This window comes from Camelina sativa, chromosome 11 (genome assembly GCF_030686135.1).
Source record: "Camelina sativa cultivar CO46 ecotype springtype chromosome 11, ASM3068613v1".
Classification (NCBI taxonomy): domain Eukaryota; kingdom Viridiplantae; phylum Streptophyta; class Magnoliopsida; order Brassicales; family Brassicaceae; genus Camelina; species Camelina sativa.
In genome coordinates this window covers 3,730,544-3,745,532 of record NC_141890.1, presented here as the reverse complement: position 1 = coordinate 3,745,532, position 14,989 = coordinate 3,730,544, and the positions used below count along the sequence as shown (strand labels likewise).

Here is a 14,989-nt window from a genome sequence, read left to right as displayed (position 1 = left end):
CAATATGAGATATAATTTTGAGTTTCTTATTTTTTAAAATATAGTTTTTTGAAATTAAAATGAGAGAATCGTTGATGAATGGCTTTCACTCATCCCATTTGTAAACATCTGGATGTTCATTGAGAATAAACAAAAACTGAGAACCACTATGTACATGTACATCAGAACTGCTACCCAAAAAGAGATTCTCACCTTCGCGAATGTCTCTCATTGCTCCGTCGGGGTTAACAAGAGCTTTAACAACCGGGCTTAATGCTTCTTTCTCTTGGAGTGTCTCCCTCGACCCTTCTTCATCACATATGGCATGAAGGTCACCTGTATTCATGATCAAACAAAACAAGATTCACCCGTCGGTGGATACAACCAAATGGTCAATCTGTATACTATCCGTTTTCATTACTTTGGCAAGCTATGACTACATGACACCGATGTTAAGTGGATATTGTTATTATTTAGACCATGGCGTCTAATAATCACTTCACCAACAGTAGATCCAATCTATCAGGTTCTGAAACGAATACCGACCTTTACCAATGCTAATCAACCCATCATAGATACTAAACCAGTAACTCTCAAACTCCAAAGAACAACGACAGAGATCATAAGCTTCCTCATCTACCACAGATTTCCCATCTACCTAAATCTTCAACCTACGATTCCTATTGCTACCAATGATCACAATGTAATGACGACTATTACCTTTCTTATAATGGTATTGTTGAGTCACCACATTCTGTCTGAACACCACCGTGACATCATTGTGAGCAAAGGCATCAAACACAATGCAACCTCTTCCTGCTTCCCGGAACTTCAGATCATCACTTCACGCACACGAAAGGTGCCACTGTCAGAAACTTGTTCTCTTTTGCCGCAACCATCTGTCTTCATAAAATCTCTTGCCTTTACCTGTAACATTTCCAAACCCAGAAGCCATCAATCAACCTCTATATAAACCAAAGACAAAAGACACTAAAAAAAAAAAATCACTCATTGAGGCATTTCCACAAACACATAGATGAGATCAATCAAACTCACTTGTGAGAACCCAGAGATTTGCGTTTAGAGAGAGAGAGAGAGAGAGAGAGAGAGAGAGAGAGAGGAAGAGAAAGAACAGTGAGACGTGGTCGTTTCAATCTCCTCCGATTCAATCTAATCCAACCCAAATCTTCTCCGATTCTATCTCCTTTGATTGTCAATTCGCAATTTCGAGAGAGAGGGAGAGGAAGAACAAAAAAAACAATCGACCAACAATTTTTTTTTTTTTATCTCCAAGCTAATCCATATATATATATGTATATGTTTAGGTAATTCAACGCATATGTTAACGTATTATGCATATCTATTTTTTTATTTTTTTTTACATGACCTAAATTATTACTTAGGACAACGATATATATATATATATATATATATATATATATATATATATATATTAGCAAATGTTGGTTTTATAAAAAAATTAGTGGTTTTCCTTTTGTTTAATAATTACTTTTTGTTTATTGTCATATATTCCAATTCTTATTATGATATAGACTAAGATGCATAGATTGTGTTTAATATAATTTTGTAGCTAAAATCCATTTAAAATAAAGTATTTAAAAATTAAAATATGTTTTATTATGATGGTACAAATTGTTAAATTATATTAAAAATAGATATAGTAAATTTTAAATATGTTTTTAAAAATCATTAAAATGTACAAATAATCATTATTTATACTTAAATTATTATCAATTTATTTATTGGTTTTTACCTTCATATGAATGCGAGCCTTATCTACTGTACAATATTGCATTCATTTAATACAAATAGTTTGATTATGGATTATCATTATATTTTCGTTAGTAACCAATTTTATTTTTTCGTTAGTTTAATTATGAACGCTAATCCAACGTTTTGAACTTTTTTTGATCACTTAGGATAAAAAGAATCCTTAACTAATAACTTAATTGAGATTAATCACTTTATTGGTGCTTTCTTTTGGTTCAATCGATGTGAAGTCTTTGGCTGCAACAATTGGGCTCCTACGAATTTTGTTAACTCATCAAAAGTGGTTCCTAAAAGAACCAACGATCTTTGGATGCTATTGTTTATTTTCCGCCTGGACATTCGGTTTTGGTTCGATTGTATTTGGTTTGTTTAATTTGGATATATTAATATAATAATTATTTGGATATTTTGGTTTGGTTTGATTCGGTTTCAGTTCGTTTAGTTGAATAGGTAATCATAACTAATATAAATTATATTGAAATTAACCAAATAAAACTAATATAACCAAAAATAACTGATTATAACTGAAATTAACCAAGAATACAATAACAAAAATATGAAAAGGGGGAAAAATATTGATTTGATTTTACAAAATAGTATTTAACTTTGTAAATTCAAAATAATAACATTTAAATATATTGATTATTTAAAGTATTTAATTGTTTTGAATCTAGAAATAATTAATATTTTAAGTTTATTTTATAGTTTTGCATAATATTCAGTTTATTTTAGTACTTTCTAGGTTTTCGAATATTTCGGTTAACCATTTAATTGTCGGTTCAGTTTGGTTTCGGTTAGTTTAGATTTAGCATTTTACTAACCGTTTGACTATTTGAGAAACTTCAGTTCGGTTTGATTGGTTATTTGGTTATCAGTTATTTTGCCCAGCCCTACTTTCATCTTTTGCCTTAAAAATCCCAAAATCAACTGTTTTTAGACTTGGAGGATGAGAGATAACGCTATACAAAAAAAAGACCTCTCTCTGGTCAACTACTTAACTCCATCGTCGTTTAGGATACCAAAACAAAAAAGGATAGTTTGAGGTCCACTTCATGATGATGATCTTCAGCTGAGGATTTTGTTGATTTCCAATATCTTCTCCCTATTTATTACAACAACATCACATTATCAGAGACCTAGAATCAAAATAATACACACTAAAAAGAACTAGCGTGCGTTCAGATCACAAACCTAACACGTCAATTTCCAGGAGTGAATCTTCAAGATCGTCTTCCTTTTTCTCCATCTCAGAACGGAACTGTCGTACAATGCTTAGTGTGTCTACAATGCTCTGTTCCTTTGTCTCCAGCTCGGAGCGAAACTGTCTTACAAAATGGCTATAGTGTCTTTAATGCTCTGTTTCACCTTAGCCAGCTGTTGTGTGACGCAGCAAGATTGAGTGATTTTCTTGGGATGCACTTCTGCACGCTCAGCACTAGATTTGTGAGAACGGCAAGAGGGTTCTCCTTCTGTAGCTTTCTTATCCATCTCCCCAACAGCTTTATGAAGGCTGGAGCTTTCAACTCGAGCTCGCTTGTGTGTCTGAGTCTCAGTATCTGCAAGAACCTCTTCTTCAGTCACTGGTTGTTGAACCATCCTAAGGATTTCCCTTTCTTGAGTCGTTACTCCTCCAATAGCCACTGTTTCACGTCGCGGGGACCCAGCCTTATGTCCATTCTCATCATAGAAGAAATAGCTGCATTGACAGATGAATCATGAGCACAAAAACTCAATGAATGCTCCAGGTTCCTCTCAGGTACACAATTTAACTCGTGGGTAGAAACTTCTGCTGCTTTCTGTTGTTCCTGCTCATAGGTGAAAATATGTTTACAGTTAACAATCTACTTCCAACATAAGCGAGGAAGACATTCATCTTCTTTTACACATTTCGAATTCAGTGTTATAATGCTGATTTCAGGAAGCATAGGTACTCAAAAATCACCTTCACTCGTGTGAGTCACATGACGCAAGTATAATTTCTACAAACAAGAATAGATAGTTTGATACAGTACAGGTGAGAGAGCTTACTTCTTTTATATTAGAAACAACTTCTTTTTGCTTCAAAGCATCAAGTGCCCCTTCACACATTGAATCCACTATATCACTGTGCTTATCCAAGGAGACGCTCGACGATTTCACCGCTTCTGTCAGATACTTTTTGAGCTGGCCAGCACAGCTACTGAGAACTTGTTTTGCCTGCCTCTGTGATATTTGGGGAACCTGAAGACAATAAGTGAAAAGACTTAAACAAAAGAGATTGGTTGCTTGGTTGCTGAATAAAAATGGTAACCTATCCATGTATGACCTTATCATCCTTTTTAACGATAGGTGGAAACGGTGAAAGCATCTTCGATTGCTGATTAGTTGACTGTTCCTTGCTTGTCTTAGCTTTCTTCTTCTGGGGCCTGCATGAAGAAACATTAACTATTCCAGCATCATCACAAGAACAGCGAGTTTATGTCATAACAACAGTTCATATCTAGATTCCACCGACACAAAAACACCGGAACTGGAGAAGTAATACTTACATTGTGGAGGCTTCTTCATTACATCTCGTTTGGTTAGCTTCTTTATCCTGCTGACAGAAAATGTGGAATCTTAAAACAATCTGGAGAATGAAACAAAACAGAAAACCCAGAGATGAGAGATATAAATTCCCCACCTTTAACAATCTTGATTTATTCACAAAATACCACTTTTCAGTTCTCATATTCAAGATTTCTTCATCTCCATCAACATAACGAACCTGAAAACAAACATAGCAGCAGCAGGTTATAACAAATATAAGATACTAGCAATGACCTAGATCACATGAAACAAATGTGTATCACTTAGGAGTAGGCTAATGATTCACCAACAACCAACGAAATAGTTATGTAGGAGACTGATATAATTGGCTTTACCCGATGTATCCCTTTAGCAGAATAATATGTACTGACCACAGCTTCATAATACCTGTGGTAAACATCCAATACTCATTTACAGGCTTAGTCAACAGAAATGCAAACATCCGAGGTGCTAGTCCAGATTCAGCTATTAAAGGATCATACACAGCACAGAAAGAATAAATAAATCAAAGCAGTATATTAAAGAAGAAAATAAAAAGTGCTGACGCGTTATCCAAAGGCCACCAGATTTTGACCCTCGACCCAACTAAATTTTCACCATAGTTTTTGCCATCAGATGCCTGTCAAGGAAGTGATTAAGCATGAGTCTACAATTTTTTTTGTTTAACTCGTCCAGAGCAAATGAAACTAGTATGGATAAAACTAAAAGATAAAACAATAGATGTTCAAGAAAATTATATCTCCGATATGAAGAGAATAAGAAGCTCAAAACCATGAATAGTTATTACTGCAATTCGCAATTGGTAAACCATGGTGTTTCCTAGTATTTTATATGAGCAACAGTTAAAATACGTGAAAAGAACAAAAACATACTTTCGCATTGCCTAGGCTGTGTATTCTCTTTGTGTTTGTAGTTGTAGTTTTTTCTAACGGTTCCTTCGCTGCTCTTTTTAAATCTGAGGCTGGCTTATCACAGGAAACAGCTGGCTGAAACAAAATTAAAGAATATCTGTAACAGCACAACAAGAGGAAAGACATACAAGCAATTGACACCTTAACCGCAGTTACCTTCTTTGCAGGGGGCTTGAGGAGATCAGCTTGAGCACATCTTTGAGAAGGATGTGATAACAGCGTTGACATACGCTTGAAAACAGACTGCGAAAGCCCATGACCGCTCCCAAAGATGTAACCTTCATGCTTCGAAACACGCTTTATAGCATCAACAAGAGAGTCATACACATCGTGAGGAGAGTTATCAGGACCCGGCCTGTCGTGTAGGTACAAAACATCCAATGTGAAAAGCTTCTGGTTTACTGGCCAATCGTGTGTTGGTATCACGGATGACCTGCAGTATATGAGAATCTGAAGAGCATACATACACGAAATCAATCAGTGAAACTCCAGGCTGTGGCTAGAGGAGATAGTTATTGCACAAAACAAAACTTACCACTCTCAAACTTTGGTTTGCTTTGGAAGTTTTGGCTTGCTGAGCAGCTTCCTGGAACAGAAGAGTGAGATACGCTGGACCAGAGGATTTAGTAGCTGACATTTCTCTTAAAGAAGCAACAGCAGATTCAGCATCACTGGTGAATTCCTTTTTAAGCTGAAACATATAAAAAAAAACCTAAACTTTAGCAGTCACTAGTGAAGCTATATGATTCTCTCAACACAAAAGAAACACCTTTCCAATGAACATCACAAATTCCACCAAATTTGTCATCTAAGGACCATGCATACTCAAAAAGCAAAAGCAACCTAACATAAAAGAGAGCTCGGGGGAGAAAGTATTATTACCCAAGCGGCTGACTTGGAGAGGGTAGCGAAAGCAAAACGATGATTGGGATTCGTGTCGAGCTTGTCGTGAATGAAGCGAGTAATGGCTAGCTTGACGCACTCTAGCCTGTTCAGAGGCCTACCGTTAGCATCTGTGGTCTTCATCTCCACCGTCGATTCCACATCGACATCGACGCAGATGAGTATGTCCTCGCTAGGTTTCGCCGTGTCTCGAGACGCTATACCTCCGGTCATGGCCGCTCCGTTGTCTTCCATTCGCCGTCGTCAAAGGTACCGTCTTTACACTTTCTTTCCTTCAGTGTGACACTATACTTTCTAATTGAGAGGTGTGTGTCCGTACGAGACGAAAACGCTGCGTTTTTGTTAGTTGACCAAGGACGACACCAGTCAAACCATAATACGACGCCATTTGCTACGTGATATTGTTATTAGTCTCTCTATTTCAGTCCATTTGTTTGTTTCCATATGTAAAATGTGTATGCTTAATTTTCAAATGATGAGTTTTTTTTTTTTTAAGTTTTACTTAGTTTTTCAATTTTTTTTAATGTTTGTTGTATTTGCAGTTTTTATGAATACTTTATAGAAAGAAAAAAAGTTAATATGAATAATATCTCCATTGGTTGCATAGTTCTTTTTTCATAATGATGAGCTTCATAAGAGGATGATAACGATTAATCCAAAAAGGAAAAATGGTGATGAGTTATTGATTAAAAAGTTTAAAACACAACATAATAAAAGTTGTATATACAATTATAACATAAGTAATGATAGTAGTAACTGCTATAGATTTTGGGCAATCATATATAGTAGTAGCAAATTGCCTAACACAATTGTTGACTTATTTGTGCATTGCTTGGCTCATCATAACAGACTTTGGCATTCGAAGAGTTGCTCCGTTTGGTTGAAGGTGACTGTTATTGAGCTTCCTCTTGTTCATTTCAGCATACATCTCTTCTATCATCGGTTTCCATAGCCTAACCCGCGCATTTATAAACCAGTTTGATACCTTAAATCACACACAACAAAAGACTTATTTCTTTGCCCACTTTGACTTGAGTAACAAACCATGTGTGCAACTACAATCCTAGGACTTTAGTAACATTATTGTGAATTCAAGAATAAATAATCTAGTCTCATTTGAAGTTCAAGAGACAAGTTTGAGATTTTCCTAGCCTTAATCTCAACCCATACCAGTTTTTAAGACACTAGTAAGTCCATAAGAAACAAAGATGAGACGTTACCTGACTTCTTGTCAAGCCACTTCGTATAGCTAGAAGATGTTTCTCCGAATCTTTTGGGTAACTGCAATCAATAAAACATAATTAACTTTACTTTTAAAAATCGAGTTAACACAATGTCTACATAAGAAGTAGGGTTAAGTAAGAGTAAGGATAGTTACGGGTGAAGGAAGTTTTGGAACATCCAAGTCCGTAGAACCGAGACTGATTTCTCAGGCAAACCTCTCTGCGGTCTCCAAATCTGATGGTTCTTTCGTTTCAGCTGCTGAAGAAGGCAATGCTGGTGGAAGATAGAGTTTTCTTGAGACTTGTCCTTGCCTCTTTCCAGTACAGATCCCATGGCGAGTATCTTCTTGCAGATTCTCTCTCTCAGGCTCTTGTATAGGTAAGAGATGGTTTGGAGGGCAAACCGTGTGTGTAACTGCGGATCTAACTCGGTTGCAGCGTGGAACGCTGATACAACCGTATGAATCTCGTCTACGCAATGGCTATATCTATCATCCACCTGAAGAAGAACACATCAACTCAAATCAAAAACATTTCTTAAGTGATTTACAAATGTGAATATATAATACCATTTGTAGAAGATCAAGGAGCTGTGTTTTCTGTGCTTCTAATGCTCTTCTTTGATATGTAGATCCCAAACCTGCCTCCGAGTTATTAGAATCATCATCAAGAAACTCAGTTAGATTCTCAAAACGTGAGGTAAAGGCTGAATTAGCAGCTCCTGACTCGGCTCCTCGAGATGAATAATCGAGCGAGTATGTGGCGAAGTGAGATAGTATTTCTTGAACAGAGTGAAGGTACTTTGAACCACATATAAGTTGAGAGAAACTTTGAGTGACAACATTATTAGAGATGTCTTTGCTGCTGCAAGAAGCTTGCTCTGAGGCTAATCTAGTAGCAGCACAAAGACTTATCTCCGAGCATTCATCAGAAACATCTGTGGCAAGACTCAACGAAAGCTCACTGTTTCTTTTATTCGAAATCAGAAACGGGAAATCTTCTTCACCAAATGTAGACATCATTGGTTCACTTGGACCAACAACACTTGTGTATGTCTGAAACTCACTATTTCCTTCAAAACCCCACATGTTGTTTGAGGCATCATCATAAGGTCTTAAATGATCCAAATGATGAAGTTGAGGATGAGGAGGAGGAGGAGGAGGTGCCATGACCTCAAAGCTTTCGACATTGCGGTTTTCTTGAACATCAAAAGATCGTGAAGAAGATGATGACAAGTATTTGTTAGTCAGCATAGAATTGAAGATATCAAAGCCACCCATTTGTAGAGGATCTGATCTGATGGAGTTCCATGGAAGCATTGATGAAAATGAAGTTGAATCTTCTCTTGAAGGTATAAAATCCATGAGAAGAGGGTTTTGGTTGGCCATGACATTATTCAGAGAACTAAAAGCGTTGTCGTTGTCCATTTGGGGTTTCAATGAAACTGCGTTAACAAGAAGACAAGTATATTTAATAAAGACTCAGACAACAGTGTTTTCAGAAGATCTGAGAAACCAAATCTTTGGAGAGAATAGTACTAAATGTAAAAATGCTGCAAGAGACAGAGAACATTACTATGTCATTAAATAATTCATTAAAAAAAATATCTAATAGGTTAATAATAATGTGAAACGGAAGCATGAGTTAATGAAAGCAGTAAACTAGGCGCAATGATACACAGACCAATAATAATATACCTGTGAAAAACAGTGAACTAGTAGTAGTAATAAGGTAAAAAAGAAAGCTTTAGATTACTACAAATGTCCGAAGAACATAAAAGTGTTGAACTTGCCTTTTATCCTTCTTCTTCTGATAGAACCCTTGGGAAGATCTCAGACAACAAAACGTTCCAAACAGAATTGTTATTACATCAAAATTTCCAAAATGTGTGTTAAAAACTGAGGAAGAAGAAAGTGTTTTATTTCTCTTCTTTCTCAGTGAAAGAACAGTGTACTTTCTTTCATTCCGCAGGTTCACTATATGCTCCTAAAGAGAACCAAAAAGGAGAAAAAATCAACAATAATATATATAAGTTAAAGGGTAAAAAAACAAATGATGCAACCAAAACTGAAAAAGAGAAAAGTGGGTCTCTCTGATTAATCTCTTTTGCATGAGAACGCAAATAATACAAAAAAAACTTTTGATTTACATCTTACTTACTTTTATTACAGTTTCATGAAGAAGAAGAAGAAGAAACCCAGAATCTTCATCATCATCATCTGCCTCACTAAAAGACTCAGAGCACTAGACCAAACATATAGGCAACATTTTATCACTAAACAAACAAAACCAAAAAAATATATATATATTAAATTATTTAAAAATTGAAGAAAGAAGTTGAAAAGAAGGAGGGCCAAGACACGTACGGAGCTCCCTCTGTTTATGACACGAATCCATTTTCATATCTTTTAGATCTTCCGACCTAAAAAAAAAAAAGAAAGAAATCTTATACTATAACTTGTATTCTTAGAATTACATTTATTTAAAACGTTGTTCATAAAGAAAGAGATGAAGCTCATGTATTTTTTTATCTCAAGAAATAAAAAGAAAAAAATATATGGCTGAAACCGAATCCAAATCCAAAAAAGAAATCCAAAGAGATGAAGAAGACCGATGTGTTACTGTTTACTACAGAGAAGTGCACTCATTTCTGTTGCAGGCTTTAAATTTGGGAAGAGACCCTACATTTTACTATTTACATGTCTTTATATATATGCATGTATATGTGCATAGACAAAAATAAAATTTAAAAAAGTACATTATATATATTTGATTTAAAAAAAAAAATTATATGATAAGAAAATAGGGTTGTCTTCTTGTGCTGGTTTCAATTATCACAAATCAGAAAGAGGGAAAAAAAGTAAAGAAGGGGTGAGATCTTTTTTAGCCATTTAAGGAGAATTGATGAGATGTGTGATCCATTTGGGTTCTTTCTTTTTCTTCTTTCTTTTCTCACCACTCGTGTCTTTGTGTTGTGCGATCAAATCTTATATCCATTTACGTTTTTTTTTTTTTTTTTTATATATAAAGTTTTACGTAAGCTTTACAAAAAATATCAATCAATTTGTTTGGCCTTTTCTTTGATTGTTCCTTTCTTATCAAATCTTTTTTTTTTCTTCTCTCTCTTTTGGTTCAATGTGTCGTTATATGTTACGTCTTATTATCATGGCTAATGATGATGAACTGAACTCTATTTACTCGTAGACTATAATAGATATGCATACCTGAGAAATTATGCTCTCCTTATTTTTTTTTTTTAAAAGGATGGCTGTATTTACAACCAAAAGGAGAAGACCCAAAATCTAATGTTTTAACTTGAGGATAAAGCTCTGGCAGAGATGTTCCAGCTAGCATGTCCCCCGACGAGATGGTAAATAACAAAGCAAATTTAAGTATCAGAGTGGGCTTAAGGCAAAAACCAATAATATCTAGATACATTTTCTATGTAACCCTACTAAATATTAGATATGTATACTTAGTTTGTTAAAAACGGGTATTTTGTTAATGGTACTTGCCTTTAACAATGAGACAAAACAAGGTAAAGGACAAGTATCTTGTATGCCCACTCTAACCAAAATGGGATATTGATTTGGAGACACAGTTATTGTGGTTCGTTAAGGACAAATAATTATATACTTGTTCCGTTGTTCGTCACCATTTTTTAAAATATAATCGATAATTATTTATCTGATACCAGTATATTTATATAGTTATCATTGGCTGTTTAAAATTCTATAATAATCAAGAGTTTAAAATTTAATAGCAGAATAATATTAACAACACTTGGAAGTAGGAACTGTCCTACCGACTACTGATGCTGGAATGCTTTGTATGACGCCTACGATCATAATCAATAACAGATACTAATGTTAGACTATTAGACCCGTGCTCATAACTTTTGGGTCCTAGGCAAAATAAAAAGTTACTTTGTTTTTTTGGTCTAATAGTCCAAACAAGGACTTGTAAGGCTTTCTACATGGAGCTTATCGACTCAAGCACCAGCAAATGACTAATCACCATATATAGACTTAGAACAGTTTTAATCTGAAGTCGTATACTTTTCGAAGTCACCTAGCTTAACTATTTGTATGTTTCAAATTATCCTATATTCTTATTTAACTTTATGCTTTGCTTATAGTAATACAAGTTCATCGACTTAAGAATAATGATTATGTACCGACAAAAAAAAAGAATAATGATTATGTTTTGGGACTTGAAAAATATAGAACACGAGGGCGTTAATCAACTTACATTAACTTTTACTACTATAAATCAAATCTTACGACAAAAAGTGTGTATAATTAGAGTGATTCGACTCTAAGAGACACCTTATTTCAACACTAACCAATCTTAAGCACTCACGACGACGGGATACGCATGACCTAGCTCTCTCACTCAGAAGTCTGAAGTAGATCCAAAACCATCAAAATTGTTTTTTTTTTCCTTTGAATTTTGTTATGGGCCGGGATCAATCTATCAACAAAATCTAAAAATCACATATGTTCAACACAAGGATTCGTTTTCATCGGGTAAACTCGAAATAACATGACCGAAAGAAACGTAACATCTTCAGGTTACATACGTTTAGCTTCAGGTTACAGACGTTGTAAAAAGGTTTTTTGGTTTGATAAATTTAACACATTCAACCAAAAAAAAAAAAGGTAATTTACAAATTAGGTTTTAAAAAATGAGAATATTTCTTCCGAAACCAACTCAATCATTCCATATTTTTTTCATATCTTCCAAATATTTTATAGATCATACTCTTTTTTTTTTTTGGTAATATTTTAATTAAATACTTTGAGAGGGTGTGTATAGTAAAAGTTAAATTGAAATTAGACTTTAACCATATGCTATATTAACTAGACTTACTTTTTTTTGTGATCCGTATCGACGAAATTGAGTTATATTAGATTTTTGACGAAATTGATTAGGCTTCCTTGATCAAGCTATCGAGTTCAGAGATGAAATTGGAGTTAGTGGAGGTTCAGAAGCTTGAAGGTCATACTGAATGTGTTTGGAACGTCGCCTGGAATCCCGCCGCCGCCGGTGTTCTTGCCTCCTGCAGCGCCGATAAGACCGTACGAATCTGGGAACAGAGCTCGCTCTCTCGTTCAAGGTCCTGCAAGGTTTTTCTTCTTTCTTACGAATTTGATCATGTGTATTTGTTTGCAAGTTAGATAAAAAAAGGTCACTAATGATAATGAAGCTTGGTGATTGGTCCAGGCAGTTTTGGAAGGCACGCACACAGAACTGTGAAATCGTGCGCTTGGTCACCGTCTGGGAAGTTATTGGCCACTGCAAGTTTCGATGGCAAAACTTGCGTTTGGGAAAACTCTGCTACCGACTCCGAGTGTGTATCCGTTACCGTTTTACAGGTACTGCTCCTTGTTGACTACTCAACCTATTTTTCTTCAAAGTGTTTATTGTTGGTTATTAGGTTGTGAAATATATAGCACGTTTGGTTACTTATAATTAACTAGGGCATGAAGAAGAGTATATGCTTGCATGACAAGTTATGAAATCAATTAGCTTTTGACATATAGTATATTGCCTTAGGGGATTTCATTCCTTGATCTTGATTTCTTGAGCTTGCGGAATGCAGGTACATGAAAGTGAAGTCAAAAGTGTATCATGGAATGCATCTGGTTCGTTGCTTGCAACATGTGGCAGAGACAAGTCTGTCTGCATTTGGGAGATACAACCGGAGGATGAATGTTATTGTGTCGCAGTGTTATTAGGTCATTCAGAAGATGTTAAGATGGTCCAGTGGCATCCCACTATGGATCTTTTGTTCTCTTGCAGTTATGATAACACAATTAAGGTAAACAGAACGTTGGAGCTTTTAAAACGTTCTGTCGTCATATACACTTATAAGCATTTAACGGCAATGCTTGTGTTTTGATTGAACAGGTTTGGTGGTGTGAGGATGAATATGGTGATTATAATTGTGTCCAAACCTTAAGTGAATCTAAAAAGTATATCCTCTATTTGCCTCTTCTTCATTCTAACATGTTCAAAACTTTTCCTATTTCTAACATATTGTTGCCTTTAATCGTCACTCAGTGGCCATTCCTCTACCGTATGGGTTATATCCTTTAATGCTGCTGGGGACAGGATGGTCACTTGTAGGTTGGTGAATCTTCTCCTCATATATAGTTTCTCATAGGATATAATTTTCATCTCTGTTACCTGTTCTGACAACATTAGGATTGTGTGAACTTTTACAGTTGAATATGCAAGAGAACTCATGTTCCAACTTGTAGCTAATTGAATATCTACCCTGTTTGGAATTTTTTTGCAGGACCCATCTTTGTACACTCTCTGGTTTTCACGATCGTGCCATATACTCAGTTCACTGGTCAAGGTATAGATCTTCTCACTTTGGTTTCTTTTGAGGCATTTGAAAGAAACAGTTTAAAAGTCCTTATTAAATCCCTTGGGTAAAACCATTCCAACTTAATTCGTGCGTATGCTTATTTTCAGAGACACTTGTGGATAAATAGATATATAAGTTTAGTTTTTAATGAGATCTGATGATACCCTTACAGGGACGGTATTATTGGGGATGATACTATACAGTTATTTGTGGACAGCGACAGTGACTCTGTATGCACTTCTCCCTTTTTTTTTACCTAAAGACCTCTTTTATGATCATGTTGACATATCTTCAACCAAATCTTGTCTGGTTTATCTTCTTGGCATTCGTTTCTGTCACCGTTGTATCATAGCACTAGAAACCAAAGCACGTGTTTTCTCTATCAATTTTTTTTACATACCTTGTGCTACAGCCAAATTGAAATGGTGATCATCATTAATGTGCCAGGTTGTTGAACCTGCATACAAACTTTTGCTTAAGAAGGAGAAGGCACATACTACGGATATAAATTCAGTCCAATGGGCACCTGATGTAAGTTGCTTTCCTTCTTAATGCGCATGTACCTGAACCATGTGTCTTTGCTTGCTATAGACTCTGATTTCGATATTTGCATTGTACTGACTGGAGACTGTTTATTGAAAACCAATGCAGAAGGAAAGCCGGTTGCTTGCCTCAGCCAGTAACGATCAAACGGTTAAGATTTGGAAGCTTGTATCGGAGCCATGACTAGCAGGCAGGTTATGCAGTTGATTTATTAGTGTTAGGTTTCTAATTTAGTTACTAGGAGTGTTTTCTTAGTTTAGGCTTTGCTTAAGGTTTTAGTATAGACAGAGATGCAGTTGTTTGTTTCTGAAACTATAGTAGAAAGCATTGAAGGGATATATATCTCTTTTGAACCAAGAAGAAAGCTTTAAGTTTTGTTGATCTTTGATTATTTGCATTAAAAAGCTAAAAGCAAACCTTATGATATCTATTGTTGCATAGAAACAGCGGAATTGCATAGTTTTTTTGGTTTTGCAACCTCACAAGATTTGTGACAAGTGAGTCTTTGCCATCGTGCAAACCGCAAAAAAGATCCTTGATTGTTTGTCTTATCCAATATTGCCATAACGTCTATAAAAAAACTCATCATCGGGTAATACAACATCTTCCATCTCCTTGGTCAAAAGCTATCCGCGACTTGCTAGTAGAAAATGACATAAGATTGATCATCCACCACCGCCTTTGTCTCTATG

General features: G+C 35.5%; 3 protein-coding genes and 1 long non-coding RNA gene across 9 annotated transcripts; 1 reads left to right on the top strand and 3 right to left on the bottom strand.

The window, feature by feature from the left end:
• Positions 1 to 22: 22 nt before the first annotated feature.
• Positions 23 to 1,302, bottom strand: LOC104721522 (uncharacterized). The gene is made up of 3 exons (XR_757035.2): positions 1,036 to 1,302; positions 700 to 906; positions 23 to 315 (listed from the first exon to the last, which is right to left on the bottom strand). It is a non-coding gene; the product is annotated as an uncharacterized LOC104721522 (long non-coding RNA).
• Positions 1,303 to 2,648: 1,346 nt separating this feature from the next.
• Positions 2,649 to 6,441, bottom strand: LOC104721521 (uncharacterized). The gene is made up of 12 exons (XM_087473790.1): positions 6,132 to 6,441; positions 5,785 to 5,940; positions 5,406 to 5,699; positions 5,211 to 5,324; positions 4,884 to 4,957; positions 4,674 to 4,725; positions 4,433 to 4,516; positions 4,299 to 4,345; positions 4,076 to 4,175; positions 3,799 to 3,990; positions 2,962 to 3,575; positions 2,649 to 2,872 (listed from the first exon to the last, which is right to left on the bottom strand). The coding sequence occupies exons 1-11, from the start codon at positions 6,384 to 6,386 to the stop codon at positions 3,393 to 3,395; spliced, it is 1,551 nt and encodes a 516-aa protein (XP_087329916.1). The 5' UTR covers positions 6,387 to 6,441; the 3' UTR covers positions 2,649 to 2,872; positions 2,962 to 3,392.
• A 371-nt stretch (positions 6,442 to 6,812) lies between these two features.
• On the bottom strand, positions 6,813 to 10,336 carry LOC104721520 (homeobox protein ATH1-like). 6 transcript variants are annotated; one of them, XM_087473788.1, is made up of 8 exons: positions 9,998 to 10,110; positions 9,742 to 9,797; positions 9,536 to 9,650; positions 9,168 to 9,361; positions 7,945 to 8,819; positions 7,531 to 7,874; positions 7,373 to 7,433; positions 6,813 to 7,137 (listed from the first exon to the last, which is right to left on the bottom strand). In XM_087473788.1, the coding sequence occupies exons 5-8, from the start codon at positions 8,800 to 8,802 to the stop codon at positions 6,970 to 6,972; spliced, it is 1,431 nt and encodes a 476-aa protein (XP_087329914.1). In that variant the 5' UTR covers positions 8,803 to 8,819; positions 9,168 to 9,361; positions 9,536 to 9,650; positions 9,742 to 9,797; positions 9,998 to 10,110; the 3' UTR covers positions 6,813 to 6,969. The 6 variants fall into 6 exon arrangements, with proteins under 6 accessions (XP_087329914.1, XP_019088137.1, XP_087329915.1 ...); XM_019232592.2 differs by having other exon boundaries at positions 9,536 to 9,619; positions 9,987 to 10,106; XM_087473789.1 differs by having other exon boundaries at positions 9,536 to 9,619; positions 9,998 to 10,058.
• Positions 10,337 to 12,262: 1,926 nt separating this feature from the next.
• LOC104727602 (protein CIA1-like) lies at positions 12,263 to 14,791 on the top strand. Its single transcript, XM_087476330.1, has 9 exons — positions 12,263 to 12,504; positions 12,602 to 12,753; positions 12,981 to 13,199; positions 13,289 to 13,353; positions 13,442 to 13,507; positions 13,680 to 13,742; positions 13,927 to 13,984; positions 14,202 to 14,285; positions 14,406 to 14,791. The coding sequence occupies exons 3-9, from the start codon at positions 13,137 to 13,139 to the stop codon at positions 14,478 to 14,480; spliced, it is 474 nt and encodes a 157-aa protein (XP_087332456.1). The 5' UTR covers positions 12,263 to 12,504; positions 12,602 to 12,753; positions 12,981 to 13,136; the 3' UTR covers positions 14,481 to 14,791.
• The last annotated feature ends 198 nt before the right edge of the window (positions 14,792 to 14,989 follow it).

Excerpts from the sequence above, each read along its gene's own strand:
- LOC104721521 (XM_087473790.1), bottom strand. The coding sequence starts at position 6,386 with ATGGAAGACAACGGAGCGGCCATGACCGGAGGTATAGCGTCTCGAGAC. Across the intron at positions 5,941-6,131 it reads TCTCCAAGTCAGCCGCTTGG|CTTAAAAAGGAATTCACCAG; the intron begins GTAATAATACTT and ends TATATGTTTCAG. Across the intron at positions 4,176-4,298 it reads AATGAAGAAGCCTCCACAAT|GCCCCAGAAGAAGAAAGCTA; the intron begins GTAAGTATTACT and ends TTCTTCATGCAG.
- LOC104727602 (XM_087476330.1), top strand. The coding sequence starts at position 13,137 with ATGGTCCAGTGGCATCCCACTATGGATCTTTTGTTCTCTTGCAGTTAT. Across the intron at positions 13,200-13,288 it reads GTTATGATAACACAATTAAG|GTTTGGTGGTGTGAGGATGA; the intron begins GTAAACAGAACG and ends TTGATTGAACAG. Across the intron at positions 13,354-13,441 it reads ACCTTAAGTGAATCTAAAAA|TGGCCATTCCTCTACCGTAT; the intron begins GTATATCCTCTA and ends ATCGTCACTCAG.
- LOC104721520 (XM_010439522.3), bottom strand. The coding sequence starts at position 8,802 with ATGGACAACGACAACGCTTTTAGTTCTCTGAATAATGTCATGGCCAAC. Across the intron at positions 7,434-7,530 it reads TTCCAAAACTTCCTTCACCC|TTACCCAAAAGATTCGGAGA; the intron begins GTAACTATCCTT and ends TATTGATTGCAG. Across the intron at positions 7,138-7,372 it reads GTGGCTTGACAAGAAGTCAG|GTATCAAACTGGTTTATAAA; the intron begins GTAACGTCTCAT and ends GTGTGATTTAAG.